Genomic DNA, 17,974 nt, shown 5'->3' on the forward strand with positions numbered 1-17,974 from the left:
CCTTTATTACCACGAACAGGCAGGAGATACTATATATTACCTTTGTATTGGAAGATATTAGTGTCAGCCTTGGAGAAAATACTAGAGAAGTGGTCCCTTGGCTAAACAGAAGAAAGGCAGATTGGGATAAATATCGGCACAAATTCTGCACCTATATCCCTACTAGACCAGAAAAGGATGTGGTAACTGCGGAGGATATAGACACTATGGTCAAGCAGATCACGAAGGCCTTGAATGACTCGCTTGTATCTGAATGTCCTAGTGCCAAGCCAAAGAGCAAACGGCGACCGCCATGGTGGTTGGTCTAAGGAAAGACTGCAGAAAACTCTTCAACAGAGCGAAAACCACAAGAGCACCGTACGATTAAGAGCTAAGAAAGGCTGAGCTAAGAAAAAATATAGACGAGCTGAGAAATGCTCAGAACAAATCCTGGTTGCATATGGTAAAGGCAAATCCACTAAAACAGCCCTTCACGACCTAATCGGCTACGTAGAGGGTTCTCTGACGAGGAATATACCATGGTAGTATTTCTTGATATTGAAGGTACTTTCAATAATGTAAAACAGACGTCAATCATGAAGGAGTTTCTAGGCATCAACTCTACCGTAAGAAAGTTTGTTAATAACTTATTTGCTAAAAGATGCATTACGGGAGGATTGGGATCTGTGGATCAAAAAAGATGGGTCAGCAGAGGAACACCTCAAGGAGATGTACTATCTCCTCTACTTTGGAATATAGCCATTAACAATATATTATTGTCACTGGAAGTCGGGTATGCCGATCACGCGGCAATTGCGGTTGGGAAAAGTTTCCCAGCACTCTAAGAGATATACTTCAGGAAGCTCTACGTGCAGCAGCGAAGTGGTAGCAGGTAGCAGAAGTAGCAGGAAATACAAGATGCCTACAGTGTCACCTGTCTCCTTGGGAGGAGACCGCGTGTCATGCAGTGGGTATATACTGCAGTTGTCAGACCTTAAATGCTATATGGTTGTTGATGGTGTTGTAGCAGTCTGTTATACACTGAGGCAGCAGCGCTTGCCGATGAAGAACTCCATTGGGTCAATCCGGTGCGTACAACCGTCTGCCATGGGATTGATGTATGTATCTGATGTATGTTCCAGACAATGTGGATTAAACCCTACCTGAGCCGCTTTTTGATAAAAAACTACTGTACCACTACTCCTGATACAACCGATTGGAACTACGATATCCCTGATAATAGAAGGTACATAGACTTCTATACGAATGGTTCCAAACTAGAAGACCAAACTGTTGGGTGCACTCTAAAGATCTAGGTTACCCGACCACTGCAGTGTATATCAAGCGGAGATCCTTGCAATTAAGGAAGTGGTGGAATGACTTAGATATAATGCCATAACGACGATTGGCATAAATATCTTCTCAGGCGCCAGGCAGCCATTAAATCCCTGGAGAACGTATTTCTGAACACAAAAACCGCCCTCGACTGTCGCAGATCCGGTCCACATAGATATCCCAGGGAATTGTAAAGCGAACGAGTTTGCAAAACTAGGAACTACCTTACACATTCCAGGGATACTGGAATCTGTGGGTATGCCTCTAGCGACATGTAAACTAAACAGGACCAGGCCCTAAGGATAACGAATGATAGATGGTCACAAAGAGGAGGCTGTGAGCATTCCAAAACTATGTGGCCTAATCTAGACTTGAAGATGTCTACCGATTTGCTGTCATAGGCTAGAACAGACGTCTCAGTCATTGTATGCTGACAGACTGAAGGTTGCCAGCAACGACTTTTGCAGAAGCTGTAAGGTCATCGAAGAAGAAGAGTCTATAGAACACCTGTGTGTGTGTGTCCCGCACCAGCGGTCAGAAGGAGTTCAACTTCGGGTTCTCATTTCTCTGATTTAGCGGATGTGAACATTCTCAAGTTGTTGGGCTTTTTTTAAGCGATATGGCTGGTTCAACGGTAGGAACTTGAAGGCATATCCCCTCTTCTCTACCTGTGGTATCACAATGGAGAATTCGTCTAAGTGAGTCTGATGACAGACTGCCACTTAAACCTAACCTAACGTATTAAGTAATGTATGGATTTAGCAAGTAACAACAATAATTTACAAAAAGACAAATAACATATTTAAGTCAAGTACCTAGGGGGCCTCTTAATGGAGGCCACCGTAGCGCAGATGTTAGCATCTCCGCCTATGACGCTGAATGCCTGGGTTCGAATCCTGGCGAGACCACCAGATTCTGGGTCCTCTTCTCTTTTCATTGTACAGTAACGACTTGGCGGGTCAATTGTCTTATTGTGAGGTACATATGTACGCTGACGATGTACAAAAATATATCGGCAGTCCGAGGGATGAGATTGCTGAAAACATACGTCTGCTTAATCATAGAGTCAGCACGTGGGCGAAAGCCAATGGCCTGTGTCTCAACCCTGTAAAGTCCAAGTGTGTGGTTATCAGAAACAGGCTGTCTCGTTTTTCATGTGATGTCGGTATATTCATTAACGACTCTAGATTGGAAATCGTTCCTCATGCAAAGAACTTGGGCGTTGTTATTAACAGCACTCTGACTTGGAGTAATCATATCGACTCTGTCGTTGGTCAGGGATATTCAAAATTGCGTGCTATCTGGGCCACTCAGTCGGTTACTCCGCTGAGGGTTAGGTCTCTCTTGGCAAAGACTTATCTTGTTCCTGGCATTCTCTACGTCTGTGAGTTGTTTGCTAATTGCGACTCGGTAAGTAGACGTAAGCTAAACACCTTTTTTAATAGCGTTACTCGTTATGTATTTGGCTTGAGACGGCGCGATTCCATCTCTGAATACTCTTTATCTCTGTATGGCGTCTCCTTACAGCACTTGTTGTTCCTAAGATCGCTTACTTTCCTGCATAAACTGATCTACACGCAGGCACCACAATATCTGTATGGATTTATTGATTTCGCCAGATCTACTAGAGGAAAAAAATCATTCCCAAAATGTATCGGAGGCTTGTTTCTGAATGGCATATGCTCATATTCGCTGTACGTCTCTGGAATTCACTTCCTAACTATCTGCAATTACTCAGTAACTCGGCAACATTTAAAACCAAACTTTGGAAACATTTACTGCATTAAGTTGATGAATGTTAAGACTCATTTATATATTTATTTTTATTATTTTATACTAATCTTAATTTCTTTTTTTTCGGATCAACTAAGTCTATTTATTCCTCTTTAATTGATAAATTCACTTTTGTTTTTTTTTTTCTTTTAAATTCAAATCTACAAAGCCACAAATGTTAGTTTTTTCCGTTAGTAAGTTATTCATTCAAAATCTGTGATGTATTGTATAGTTTTAAGTGTTTACTATGTACAATTGTTGGAGATATTAAGAATTTTATATTCTTGTTGTGCGGGTGTAAATAAATAAATTACAAATTACAAATATTCAGCGGTGGTTTTCCCCTCTCCAAAGAGGTGTCGCACTGCGGCACGCCGTTCGGACTCGGCCCCTTATCATTGAGCTTAAACTTGAATCGCACTGCACCCATTGATATGTGAGAAGTTAGCCCCTGTTTGTTAGTGGAATGTTCATGGGAAAAATTTGCATTACCTAGGGGGTGCGTTCCTCCCAAAAAATCCATTCTAAAAATAGTTTACTATGTTATATAGTTTACTATGATAAATATAATACCCTCCCAAAAAAACTCCATTCTGAAGATAGTTTACTTTGCTACATAAATGTTAATCCTTTGCATTCATCCTTTTAGAACCTTATTGATAAGAGCACGGTTAACCTTAATCACATTAACTCTGACGGTTATACACCACTTCATTTGGCTTGCCTTGCCGATAAACCGGAATGTGTTAAGGCCTTGCTCATTGCCGGCGCAGATGTTAACATAGAAGCAAAGAACATAAGCAAATTGTATAAGACATCGACACCAACTTCTGTGGCCGAATTTTTGAAACAAAATGCTAACAAACTTTACACTCAGGATATGAAGTTTGGCGGTAGCCCTCTTCACTGGTGCTCATCGCGAGAAACATTGAATGCCTTAATAATGCAGGGGTGCAATGTTAACGCCACAAATTTTGATGGTCGAACAGCTTTACACGTAATGGTAGCTCGCAATCGCTTCGAATGTGTCGTCACTCTGCTTGCACATGATGCTGAGATAGATATTGTCGATAAAGACGGAAATACCCCACTGCATATAGCCATAGAACAAAAATTGGTAAATATAGTACAGTGTCTGGTGGTATTTGGTTGCGACATAAATATAAAGAATAAAAATGGTGAAACTCCACGCCACATGGTGGGTGCTGAGACGGGAGCAAGCAAACAAGATGAAATTTTGTATATTTTGCATTCAGTAGGAGCAAAACGGTAAATAGTTAAATAATTGAAGGAATTTTAGTTTTTGGAATATAATAGTATTTTTGTTGTGCTTTCAGTTGTTCTGATGTCAAAGGTAAATGTCCTGCTGGTTGCAGTTCTTCTGGCACCTATAATGGAATACCTCCTGAAGCTCCAGAATCTGTGGAGAAGCGTGAACATATAGAAAATATGTTGGCATCCACCAGTCGACAGGTGGCTGTTGGAATGTTTGCCTCTGCAGCAAATGGTTTCTTGAATGAAGTCAAAGAGTAAGTACACTATAGAATAGATTTATTATTGATTTTAAGTTTATATATGTGCATACTTGTCCATTAGGCCTCCAGTTGTTGTTAACACTGAAAAAGTTGAAAAAGGACAGAGTATTATGGACGCCTTATTAAGCATGTTTAAAGTCAACGCAGACTCTATGAAGGGTATGGAACAGTTTTTTTTTGTTTTTCCTATAACTTAAAAAATGTATGAAATATTTTTTAGCTTCGCCATCTAGTAGTGTGGAAAACATAAATCCAAATGAAGGAGATGAAGCCACCTCCGGAAAGTGCTCTCCAGAGGCAACATCTTCCAATATGTCATTAAACTCTGCAACCTCCACACAAAAGGGTGATAAGCCCTATGGTAAAGGTCGTTTACTTTGCCTTGATGGTGGTGGTATACGTGGTTTAGTGCTTGTGCAAGTCCTCTTAGAAATAGAGAAAATATCTCAAACGCCAATAGTGCATATGTTCGATTGGATTGCTGGAACTAGCACTGGAGGTATATTAGCATTGGGTCTTGGATGTGGAAAAAGTATGCGCCAGTGTATGGGATTGTATTTGCGCATGAAAGAGCAATGCTTTGTTGGGTCTCGCCCATATCCCAGTGAATTCTTCGAAACTATATTAAAAGATAATTTGGGCGAATTCACTGTTATGACCGACATCAAACATCCCAAAGTTATGGTTACCGGAGTTATGGCCGATCGTAAGCCTGTAGATTTACATTTATTCCGTAGCTATCAATCAGCAAGTGATATTTTGGGCATAATAACGCCAATAAGTAAGTTATACATATCAATTATTCTATACATTATTAATTCGTTATTAAAACATTGTATATCTGTAGCAAATCGAAGAAGTCCACCTCCAGATCCAAAGGACCAGCTGGTATGGAGGGCTGCTAGAGCTACAGGTGCAGCCCCATCCTACTTCAGGTATTTAATCAATTCCGATCTGAGTTGTCTGTACTGTTAACGTATTGTCATATTACAATCCTACGGCAGCCGGTTGTACTCACCGGGTTCACCCAATGAAGTCCTTTATCGGCAAAGACTGTCGCCTCAGAGTACAAAACACTTTTACAACATCACCATGTTGTTGTTGTAGCAGTGTGTAATACACTGAGGCGGCAGCCCTTGCCGATGAAGAACTCCATCGGGTCAATCCGGTACGTACAACCGGCTGCCATGGGATTGACAACAACACCATATTTCAAATTAGCGTAGACTTGTTGTAGAAATACTCCAATCGATATTTACTTGTTTAGTTATTATTCTAATCAAGTATGCTTTTCCTATACATATCGGAACATCAGGTATGAAAAACGTATTACAACAAAATTTGATAAAGGAAAACATAAAGCCAAACGTTTTGGGGTTCTGTGATATATGTACTGAGGCAAAACAGTGTCGTGAACCTTTTGATGGAACTAGGTCTAGATCAACAAGATTACTTGAAAGGATACATTCTGACGTATGTGGGCCAATAACTCCTGTGGCCTGGGATGGTTCCAAATATTTTGTTTCATTCATAGATGACTACAGCCATTTTGCTATGATTTTCTGCATAAAGAAAAAATCAGAAGTCTTTCAGAAATTCAAAGAATATGAGGCCATGGTGACGACAATGTTCCCTAATGTGAAGATATCAAATCTTACAATAGACCAAGGTACCGAATATTTGTCTAAAGCACAGCTAGAATGGTACAAATCAAAAGGAATACAAGTTGAACCCACCATTGCATACACACCGCAGCAGAATGGAGTATCTGAGAGGTTCAATAGAACCGTCACAGAAAAGATAAGAGCCATGATATTGGACAGTGGAGTTCCTAAATTTCTTTGGAACGAAGCAGCTCTTGCCGCCGTGTATGTTATAAACAGAATACCAACAAGGGCTTTAAATGAAATGGTAACACCGGCAGAAAAGTGGTTTGGGAATAAGCCAAATTATGATATATTAAGAATCTTTGGTACAAAAGCATATGCTTGGATACCAGATAAATGCCGAAAGAAATTGGATTCGAAAAGCAAGAAAACAATTTTTATTGGCTACGCTCCAAATGGATACAGGCTGTGGGATATGCAAGCAAGAAAGGTAATACTGGCTCGAGATGTTAAATTCGACGAAAATTGTTTCCCGTACAAAGGTCTCGTTAATGAATCAAGTGAACCCAAAATAATTTGTGTCTGCTGAAGAGAATAGTGCAAACAACAAAGCGGAATCTGAAGAACCAATTGCACAAATGAATGAACAGAATGAAGTAACGTCTGATGAAGATGATAGCCAAAATTCAGCTGAAGAAAACGACCCGGATATAGGAAAAAGACGCAGCCTAAGAATTAAACAATTTCCAATGAAATTTATGGACTATATAACTGGACATGAGGCGAATGTGGTTCAAAATAATATACCCGAAAGTTTCAACGAAATCTTCAATAGAGATGATACCGATAGCTGGATGCAGGCTGTTAATGACGAATTGAATTCTATGAAGAAAAATCATGTCTGGGATTTGGTTAAGCCTCCAGTAGGTGCAAAAATCTTGAAGACAAAATGGGTCTTTAAACTTAAGGAAGACTGTAATGGGAATCTTACAAAATATAAGGCAAGATTAGTTGCGAAAGGCTTTCTCCAGAAACATGGCATTGACTACTGGGAAACCTATGCCCCCGTTGCTAAGCTAACAACTGTGAGAATTGCATTAGCCATTGGTGTTCGTCACGGTTATCACTTTCACCAACTAGATGTAAAAACAGCTTTTTTACATGGAGATTTAAAGGAGGATATATACATAGAAATTCCCCACGGCGTCAAAGCAGACCCTGGTCTGGTGTGCAAATTGGCAAAATCTTTGTATGGCCTGAAGCAAGCTCCTAAATGCTGGAATGAGAAATTTAACGTGTTTCTTCAATCACTAGGATTTTCAAGATCCAGGCACGATTATTGCCTGTATTTTAAAATGGATACCGATAAAGCCAGTGTTCTTATTCTTATACTATATGTTGACGATGTATTGGTGGTTGGAAATAATATCAATCGAATAATGGACTTAAAAACTCAACTATCAAAACATTTTGAAATGTCAGATTGCGGTCCTTTAAAACATTTTCTAGGTATGAATATGGATTTATGTAATGGAGAATTAAGCATATCGCAAGAAGCAAGCATTTCCAAAATCCTGATTAAGTTTGGGATGACAGAATGTAATCCTGTAAAGTCTCCCATGGAGAAAGGCTTGCAATTGCAAAAAGGTGAATCTCCAACAAACTCGAATCTACCCTATCGGCAACTTTTAGGGAGTTTAATGTATATTATGGTATGCTCTAGACCTGACATTTGTTACCATGTTGGATATTTAGGTCGATTTCAAGAAAACCCAAATGAAATTCACTGGCAACATCTTAAGCGTGTACTGAGATATTTAAAAGGTACAATGAAGATGAAACTGAATTTTAGAAACTACTCTGATGAACCAGTAATTGGATATGCCGACGCTGATTGGGCCACAGATTTGTCAGACAGAAAATCTGTTAGTGGATACATGTTCAAGGTCTATGGATGTACAGTATCATGGTGCAGCAAGAAGCAACAAACAGTGGCAACTTCTTCTTCCGAGGCAGAGTACATAGCTCTAAGCATGGCTAGTACAGAAGCTTTGTGGATACGAGGTGTATTAGAAGATTTAAGGGAAATTAGCGGATATGCAGTAAAAATTTTTGAGGATAATAAAGGCTGCATTGGAATGTCTAACAATCTTGAAAGCAAAAGGGCAAAGCATATTGACATCAAGCACCATTTTGTTAGAGACAACATTATGAATGGAAACATAGTGGTCGAACACATAAGATCAGAAAAACAGTTGGCGGATTTATTTACCAAATCCTTGGATACCAATAAATTTCAGAAGCTACGAGTTGAAGCTGGAATTATCGATTGAGAGGGGGTGTTGTAAAAATACTCCAATCGATATTTACTTGTTTAGTTATTATTCTAATCAAGTATGCTTTTCCTATACATATATTATTTTAATCAAGTACGTTTTGTTTTCCTTGCATTGGTGTATAGAAATATTTTTTTTTTCTTGTCAGTCAAAAAATAACCCACCTTTGAATTCTGTTCGTTTAATAAATCTTCAAATTAACTTTTACTAAAATAAATTTGTCAATCCCGTGAATTCTTAATTACAAGAAGACTCAATCTTAACTTAACTCTCATTTAAACAATAGTTAAGAGCAATTATTCATATTCACGTTCATTTGAAGTTTAATGTATAACAACTTACAATTTCAGAGCGTTTGGACGATTTTTGGACGGTGGCTTAATAGCCAATAATCCCACCTTAGATGCTATGACAGAAATTCATGAATACAATATGGCTTTGCGCAGTGTTGGACGTGAAAACGAAGCAGTACCCGTAAGAAAGCCTTAAAATGAATTATGTCAATTAAAATGATGATGACGAATAAACCTTTAATTTGCACTGCAGGTATCCGTTGTGGTCTCGATAGGCACTGGTTTGATACCAGTAACTGAATTGAAAGATATTGACGTTTTTCGACCGGAAAGTATTTGGGATACTGCGAAGCTGGCCTACGGCCTCTCAACTATAGGTAACACCTAAAATATTCCTCTTACAAATTCTTAATTTGCTTACTTTTCTGTAGGAAATTTGCTCGTGGATCAAGCAACAGCTTCCGATGGCAGAGTCGTTGATCGCGCTCGCGCCTGGTGTAGTACTATTGGAGTCCCTTATTACAGGTATGTATGTTTATTTAAATGAAATAGTAATAGCATGAATAAGGACTAACATCAAGAGTTAAAAAATCAAAAATCACGATGACCCCCTTGAGGGTTCAGAGCCGGTGAATTGTTCCAGCTCTGTTTTTCTGCATTATATATCAAAAACATTTGCCTTTACCAGTTGATATATCATATCTTCTTGCAGTAGTGGAATTCTTATATCGTTAAAAAATTAGTTGCCGAAATATTAGTCAAGATTATTACAAATTTTTTTTTGTCCATGAACATTCCGCTAGGAACAGGGGCAAACTTCTCACATTTCAATGAGTGCAGTCCGATTAAAGTTTAAGCTCAATGATAAGGGGCCTCCTTTTTATAGCCGAGTCCGAACGGCATGCCGCTGTGCGATATCTCTTTGGAGAGAGGTTTCACATGGCATAGTACCTTACAAATGTTGCAAGCATTAAAAAAATTCTCAAGAAGAATGCGTGGTAAATCTTACAAATATATTTAATAGGAACATAGACCCCAACAATCAAATATTACTCAAGCATGTGTTAATGATTCAATATGACATTTCTTGCAGCTCGATTCGATTTTTTACACATAAAGCTTGATTCACGCATTACGCAAACGTGTATTTACTTCAAACTGCCCAACACAATGCATAATGACTATATTTTTTAATGCTCAACCGAACGGAGTTGTATGCAATCTAAGTTTCCCCATTGATAGACATCATTGATGTCCTTATACTCGTATTGAAGGATATTTTTTGATCGACCTTACATGTTGTTATTTTTTTATCATTGAAGAGTGTGTAAAGAGTATATTTTCTTTTGCTCAACCCAGGCAGGCAGAGGTATAGAGAATAAGAAAATATTCACCGGCAGCAAACTTTGGGTTGTTTAGATTATTCCGAACCACTCTTGCTTGCTTCACTATTATCCCAATGATCTCCTAATTCTCATCGGACATGGCCATATCCCTCATTCAAGCAACCGCTACACGCTACTGACTAGCTCCAACACATGACATATCCTAGGCAAAAGTCCGCCCGTAGAAACTGTGAAAAGCTTGCCAAACTGTGAAAAGCTTGAAATTAAAAACTGGAAGATGGCCACTGTGTGGGTGTGTCATCCGGTGGGATTTGGCTCAAGGTGTGCGCCAACGGGGAAGGACGGAACTCAAAAGCAGCAGCTAGTGAAGAATCTATGGAGGAATCTTCCACATCGCAAGTGTCCAATGCCCATGCTTTCTCAACTGCCCTTGGCGGACTCAGGAGATGAAGCTAACGCAATGGTGGTGGAAATTCTGAATTCTGGCAAGGTCCGGTTTCTCCACCATTGTAAGATAGCTTCGGAGGCACTAAAGGTTCTTCTGATGGCAGGAGGATTCAACGTGGTTCTTGTCCAGGAACCATGGGTGGTTCGTGGACTAAGAATTCCCGGATTTAAACTACTCAGGGGTACGGGGAATGGGAGACACAGAGCCTGTATTCTTGCAAAGAGTAATCTAGATGTTTTTCTTCTTCCGTCGTTAAGCACTGAAGATTCAGTGGTAGCCAGCCTTTAAATAAATAAGTCTCATTACTGGCTGGCTTCCCTATATGTATATGGCACTCAGAGATGCCGCCTTCAAGCCTTAAGTTGCTGGTTGAAGCCGCTTCTGCAGGTAAAAAGAGCCTCATTGTAGGAAGTGATGCTAATGCACATCACCAGCGATCCCATGGCAGTCGGTTCTACGCACCGGATTTACCCGATGGAATCCTTCATCGGCAAGGGCTGCCGCCTCAGTGTAGGTGTTCGTCCTTTTTTTCGTCATGGGAAAGGCACATCCCGGAGTGCCTTCTCCGCACGCTTCTGGTCCGTACAGGGATTGAAAAGAACCCCGGACCCTGGTTCTGTTCGGTTTGGCAGAACCACCTCCATCATCGGTCAGTGTCGGTGAGGTGCATGGAGTGGGTACATTTCCGATGTTGCTCCGGCCTTATGTGACTACGGGAGTATAGTCACACTGAATACGTTGCAAAGTGTTGTGCGAACATAGACAGCAGTGGGTCACAAGGGTCGTCGTCGTCGCCTTCTGCGTCCTAGTCGTCGGACTTTGTAACCCCCGACCAGTGAACGGTCTCCGAAGCAAGATCGACGAGATTATGGATTTTATGAGTCGGAAGAACATATTGGTTACAGCGACCCAGGAGACAAAGCGAAGACATAACTACATGCTGTCTAGGCAATACCTTTTGGGCTGTTATCGCAGAAACCATCCAAACCATCATCTTGTGGATAGATACCCACTGCCCAGAAGCCTTAAGGTAGATCTACACGATCTAGAGCGTGAGGTTCAGCGCTACAAGAGAGAACCTCAAGATCAAGCGGCATATCAAGCGGGTCTGAACAACATTCATGCAGACACGGTAGCAGACGCGGTAATTGGCTACCGGGTGAATGTAGTCCTTGGAGAACGACCGCCACCCATTGGACCCGAAGAAATCGACCTCCCCCGGCAAACCAGAGTGGTTCTGGCTCAATTACGTTCCGGCAGATGCAGCCGCCTCAATTCCCACAGAGCTAGGATTGATGCCGACGTGCAAGATGTATGTCCCGATTGCAACCAGGGACCGCACGATACACGTCACCTGTTTAACTGCCCGGCCAGACCCACTCGACTCAGACACAGATCCCTGTGGACACACCCCAATAAACTGCTACAACAACAATAACAACAAAGCTGACCAACACCTCCCGCTTGCACAGTTGTCACGGATACAACGTGCTACGTAAGGATCGCTTAAGGAATGGAGGTGGGGGATTGGCCTTTGTGATACACCATTCACTAATTCATTTTTTTGTTAATCAAACATCGCCGAGCTTTACATTGATAGATTGGAAAATTTACAAGTTTTCATAATACAAAAATCAATATTAAAATCTAATTTAATACTATTACTAAAATAAATAACTAACAAATTTATTGAATGTAAAAAAAAATAGTTTTTTAAAAAAATTAGTAACATAGTCTAACGCACAATTATCCGTTCAAACACCAAGAAATGTTGGATTAGCTTAGACTTAAAAGTTTGTTGACATACTAAGATGTTTTTACGACTAGTAGGAAGAGTATTCCATAGCCTAGACAAGCGTATTAAAAATGGTCTTTCAAACACAACATGATTGAAACTTTCAATACGAATTTAAGAGTTCTGGGTTGAATGCAAGAATTATTGAGAAAGTGCTCAAAAGAACATCCAAGTAATTTTTTCGCAAAGTATTCGTAGTCTAGTCTACGACGACGACCGTAAACAAAGCGTAGTATACTATGGAAACACTTTTGTAGCCTAAGCAGAATAGTCCTATTGGATCCGGAATATACCTCAGCACCATACAATATATGAGGCATCAGCAACGAATGAGCCAGCATATATTTTATTTGTGTGGGTAAAATAACATTCAAATTGTAGAGCTTTCTAAGTATAAATTTTAGTTTGGAGCAAATATGTGCAATGTGCAAGGAAAATACAATATCAGAATCAATTACAAAGCCCAATGAGGTCATAGTATCAGTCGATGTGACAGAACTGATTCGGAATATACCTCAGCACCATACAATATATGAGGCATCAGCATCGAATGAGCCAGCATGTATTTTATTTGTGTGGGTAAAATAACATTCAAATTGTAGAGCTTTTTAAGTATAAAGTTTAGTTTGGAGCAGATATGTGCAATGTGCAAGGAAAATACAATATCAGAATCAATTACAAAGCCCAATGAGGTCATAGTATCAGTCGATGTGAAAGAATAGACCCATCTCGCCTGGGACTAGTGACCCCAATATGGAGTGCATGGGGATAGCAGTCGGGTTTAGACCGCGCGTTATGCATTGTTGTGGTATGGTGGACGTCGCTTCAAAAGTCCACCTACTATTCAATACTCAGCGGGCTCCTGGTCATATCGACCACTGCAGAATGTATCAAGCGGAGTACTTGGCGATTAAAAAAAAATGGTGGAAGGGCTAAGATGTAATGTCATAACGACGATTGGAATAAATATTTTCTCATACAGCCAGGCAGCCATTAAATCCCTTGGGAATGTATTTCTGAATTCAAAAACCTTTAAGAACTTATCTGATTTATCGGATGTGAACATTCGCAAGTTGTTGGTCTTTTTAAGGCGATTTGGATGGTTCATCGGTAGCAACTAACCTATCCTAACCTAGCTTTTAAAATACTTAATGAGCAAAAAAGATGTGACAAATGCTGAAGCATTTTTGTTGCTTTTTACTTTCAGATTCAATCCGCAGCTATCAGAAGACATTGCCATGGATGAAAAAAATGACCAGAAGCTTATAAATATGCTATGGTGTGCCAAAGCGTATGTGCATGCCAATCGAAACAAAATTATTGAAATGATCAATTGTCTAAAATAGCATATAAGACGAATTTAGACTGCGCATTTTCCAGTTGAAAATAAAACGTCTTTTTTGATATTGACCAAAATCATAAATATGTAGTTAATAATTTAAAATCTAAATGGAGAAACAAAAAAGATGTTTTTATATGAAACAACCCTATATCAATCTACCAACTAATGTACTAAGCGTATTCAACCTACTTTGAGCGGTCTAAATTCGAGTGTTCATTAAAAAAAAAACCTTATGAAACCACTTTTATATTACTTTCCCCAGAGGGAAGATTTCAGAAAACAAATTTTATAAACAAAATATCTGTTATTCATATCTTCAGACCAATGAAGCTCTTTTAAGATATTTTGGAAAAAAACTATACTTAAATGGAACGTTTCACCACATCTAGTTAGTAATTAAACGAATAGAAAATATTTAACCCTAAACGATATCTTGTACCATTTCCAATTACTAATCAATTAATTTTTATGTTAATATGCACTTACTTTTAAATATTTTTAATTGATTTATTGGGTTTGTTTCATTCCGTTTACTATTATTAACATAGTTTTTGTTTACTTATTTTTCAACAACACAAAAAAATACCATCTCCTTTAAACGTAAATTATAACAATTGGAATATAGCCTATATTTGTATTTAAACATTTACAACATGTTTCGAAAAAATAATTGAAATATGTACGTAATAAAAACTCATTTATTTGTATTCATAAAGAACAACGTGTATTATTCTGAGTATGGATGGGCACACCTTAAAATTTTATTCTCTAAAATTTTATTTGCTTTGGTTATTATGCGCCAAATTAAGTGCAGGTGTATAACATCGGAAGTAGAATAAAAAAATGTCTGATAAGCAGCTGATCTAGATAACAAAGATCAAATCTGACGTCTCTAAGCGGTGTTTCCCTATCAATAGTAATGGTAAAGAAAACAATTAATTGTCGTCGAGCGGAAGGAATCTTTGTCTCCTGATGGAGGTGTTGCACATGAGAAAGAGTAAGCCTTTCGCAGTTCTTGTGCAGCATACTGGCAAGTCGGGGTCCTACCCTGTTAGGGGCAGCATTCATATATCACTGTGAGCAACACATAGGTTGGGACGTTGAGGTCCGATCTGTGTGGCGTTTATTGCTGTAAAGAACATTTTCATATTAATTTTTGTCATAAACTTGCTGGCCCAGGCCCGCTCCGCTGCGCCTTCTTTTACTTTATATGGAACAAAAGTTTCCTTGGAATACTTATTTTCGACAATTAAAGATCTTTTAGTGAAATATCATGCTAACTTGACGAACAGTTTAACATTATAAGTGCCTTTATCTGAATCCCATATGATCTTTATTGGTCTACGAATTTAAATTTGGATGTAAGGTGTACTCAATTCTTAAAATACTTCATTTTAGCCCGATATTCTCATGATGTTCGAGTTAGGGGTGTTATCGGGGGAGAGGTGGTCCCCCAGATACTTGGGCCTGAAAAAATATCAGCATCTCTCAAATACTATTTATTTAAACACCATATTGCCATTGCCTTTATTGATAAAATTATATGTGGCCGACAAATCGTTTGTTCGATTCAAAATTTATTAACGTAATGACATAAAACAAAATGTAATTTTCTATTACATAAAATACAAATTCAAAAGTATAGTAATGAAATTTAACAAGTGAATGATAACAAAGTTTATTTCAATACTCCTCCTCATTCACTTTAAATTACATTTTTCGCAGAGAGCAATATGTTTAGATGCTGTTAGTGGTTTGGTTAATATATCAGCTACCATCTCCTCCGTTGGACAATATATGCATGTTATTATTCCTTTCTTTACTAAGTCTTTTGTTAATTTATATTTTGTATCCATGTGCTTAGTACGAAAAGAAAACTTGTCGTCATTTACCAGACGTAAACAGCTTTGATTGTCATTGTAAATTACAGTTGGTTCGTTGGTAGGATGATGTATTTCTTCCAACAATTGCCTTAACCACTTTGCTTCTTTAGCCGCTTCTGATAAAGAAATGTACTCAGCCTCGCATGTTGAAGATGCTACAAGTGTTTGTTTCTGACAAGACCATCCAATTGTACCTCCATTATAAAGAAAAATTCTTCCGCTATTGGATTTTCTTTCAGTTCTTTCTTCTGCCCAATTTGCATCAGCATATCCAACGAGACTTTGTTCATTTTCTTCGTTGCTTAATTTTAACTTTATTTCTGATGTAGACTTAAGATACTTCAAAACTCTTTTACACTGAGACCAATCTTCCATTGTTGGTTTAGAAACCTTTTGAGCCAAGATACTTACAGAAGCTGAAATATCCGGTCTTGTATTTGTTGATATGTATAAAAAGTGTCCAATGATTTTCCGATACTTTGTATTTGACTCAAGAAATTTTGATCCTTCTGCTTTCCCGTAACTAACATCCATTGGCGTTCTTACAGGCTTTGAATTCTGCATACCATATTCATTTACAATTCTTTCTATGTACGATGACTGACATAGCTGAAAGTTTCCTTTAACATCTTTAGAAATTTCAATTCCCAGATAATGTTTAATTTCACCCAAGTTTGTGATAGTGAAATTCTTAGACAACGCATTTTCGACATACATAATTTGTTTTGATGTGCGACATGCCACAATGATATCGTCGACATATACAAGAATATAGCTCAACGTTCCACATATATTTCCCCGGTAGAAACATACATCATTTACGCATTGTTTAAATCCCAATTTTTCAAGAGCTTCATGTAGAACCATATTCCAAGACCTAGCAGCCTGTTTCAGTCCATAAATACTTTTCTTTAGCAAACAAACCTGCTCATTGTCCTCTTGAAACCCTGGAGGTTGTTTCATATAAATGGTTTCAGAGAGCTTTCCATTTAAAAATGCAGTCTTCACATCAAAATGATTAACAGTCATTTTTTCCTTACCAGCAATTGACAGCAGGATTCGAAACGAGGTATGTGTCGCAACAGGTGCAAAAACTTCGTCATAATCGACACCGAATTTCTGTGAAAACCCTTGAGCGACTAGTCGTGCCTTGAATCTATTTATTTGACCATTAGCATCGCGTTTCACTTTAAATACCCATTTACTTCCAATTGCTGTCCTTCCTTCTGGAAATGAAACGAGGTTCCAAGTCTGATTTGATTGAAGAGATTCTAACTCGTCTTGCATAGCTTCCATCCACTGTACACTTTCTGCACTGCTAATAGCTTCTTCATATGATTTCGGCTCTTTAATCTCATTTGCTGTCCATATTTCATCAATGAGTCTCCTTGCCGCAATGCCTTTAGTAGATCTGTTTGAAGTTCTAATCTCATTTTGCTGGTCAGAAATATTTACATCTTGTATTGAGCTGCTGTCCTCAGTTGGAATATTGATTGCATTTTCATCTGTATCATTTTCTTGTGCATCAATTTCTTCTGTTACGTTTTCTTCTGGTATCTCCTCCTCAATCAATAATCCATTATCTCTCGGATTTAATGAAATTGAGACATCATCATCTTTATTCTTTATAACATCTGTGAATATCACATCACGACTAATACAGACTTTCTTAGTATCCTGATTGTAGCAGCGAAAAGCCTTAGACTTCTCATCATAACCCAGAAACAACATTTCATGTGCTTTGTCATCTAGCTTACGTCTTTTTTCAGATGGAATGTGTACCAAACATCTTGAACCAAAAATGTGAAATTTCTCTAGACTTGGTTTGACTCCAAACCACAACTCGTATGGAGTAGAATTGGTCGTTCTGGTTAAAACTCTATTCTGTATGAAATTGGCGGTTGAAACTGCTTCTCCCCAAAACATGTGCGGTAAATTTGCATCTATTAACATACATCTTGCCATTTCAATCAAAGTTCTGTTCTTTCTTTCCGCTTTTCCATTTTGTTGTGGAGAATGCGGAGCAGTCAATTGGCTTTCAATGCCTTCAAACTTTAGAAAATCCTCAAATGCTTTTCCCGTGTACTCTCCACCCCTATCGGATCGAATTTTCTTTGGAATGTGTCCGAATTTAGTGCGGCACAATGTAACAAAATCCTTAAATGTTTGTAACACCTCAGATTTTTGCGATAACAATCTTATTATGGTAAAACCTGAGAAATCGTCTATAAATGTTACCATGAACCTTTTTCCAGACGGTGTAGTTGTTTGCATTGGCCCACATACGTCACTATGGATTAAT

General features: G+C 38.6%; 1 protein-coding gene across 2 annotated transcripts in view; it reads left to right on the plus strand.

Moving 5' to 3' along the window:
- The window catches only part of LOC106085447 (85/88 kDa calcium-independent phospholipase A2), a 32,074-nt gene extending 18,204 nt beyond the window's left edge, over positions 1 to 13,870 (plus strand). For both annotated transcript variants that reach the window (XM_059370994.1, XM_059370995.1), the window contains 9 exons: positions 3,737 to 4,356; positions 4,425 to 4,616; positions 4,684 to 4,781; positions 4,843 to 5,403; positions 5,470 to 5,557; positions 8,916 to 9,039; positions 9,112 to 9,235; positions 9,290 to 9,383; positions 13,655 to 13,870. In XM_059370994.1, coding sequence (XP_059226977.1) covers positions 3,737 to 4,356; positions 4,425 to 4,616; positions 4,684 to 4,781; positions 4,843 to 5,403; positions 5,470 to 5,557; positions 8,916 to 9,039; positions 9,112 to 9,235; positions 9,290 to 9,383; positions 13,655 to 13,793 — 2,040 coding nt within the window. In that variant the 3' untranslated portion in view covers positions 13,794 to 13,870. The remainder of the gene's footprint in view (positions 1 to 3,736; positions 4,357 to 4,424; positions 4,617 to 4,683; positions 4,782 to 4,842; positions 5,404 to 5,469; positions 5,558 to 8,915; positions 9,040 to 9,111; positions 9,236 to 9,289; positions 9,384 to 13,654) is intronic.
- Positions 13,871 to 17,974: the final 4,104 nt, after the last annotated feature.

The sequence above is a fragment of the Stomoxys calcitrans genome, chromosome 1, assembly GCF_963082655.1.
Source record: "Stomoxys calcitrans chromosome 1, idStoCalc2.1, whole genome shotgun sequence".
Lineage (NCBI taxonomy): Eukaryota > Metazoa > Arthropoda > Insecta > Diptera > Muscidae > Stomoxys > Stomoxys calcitrans.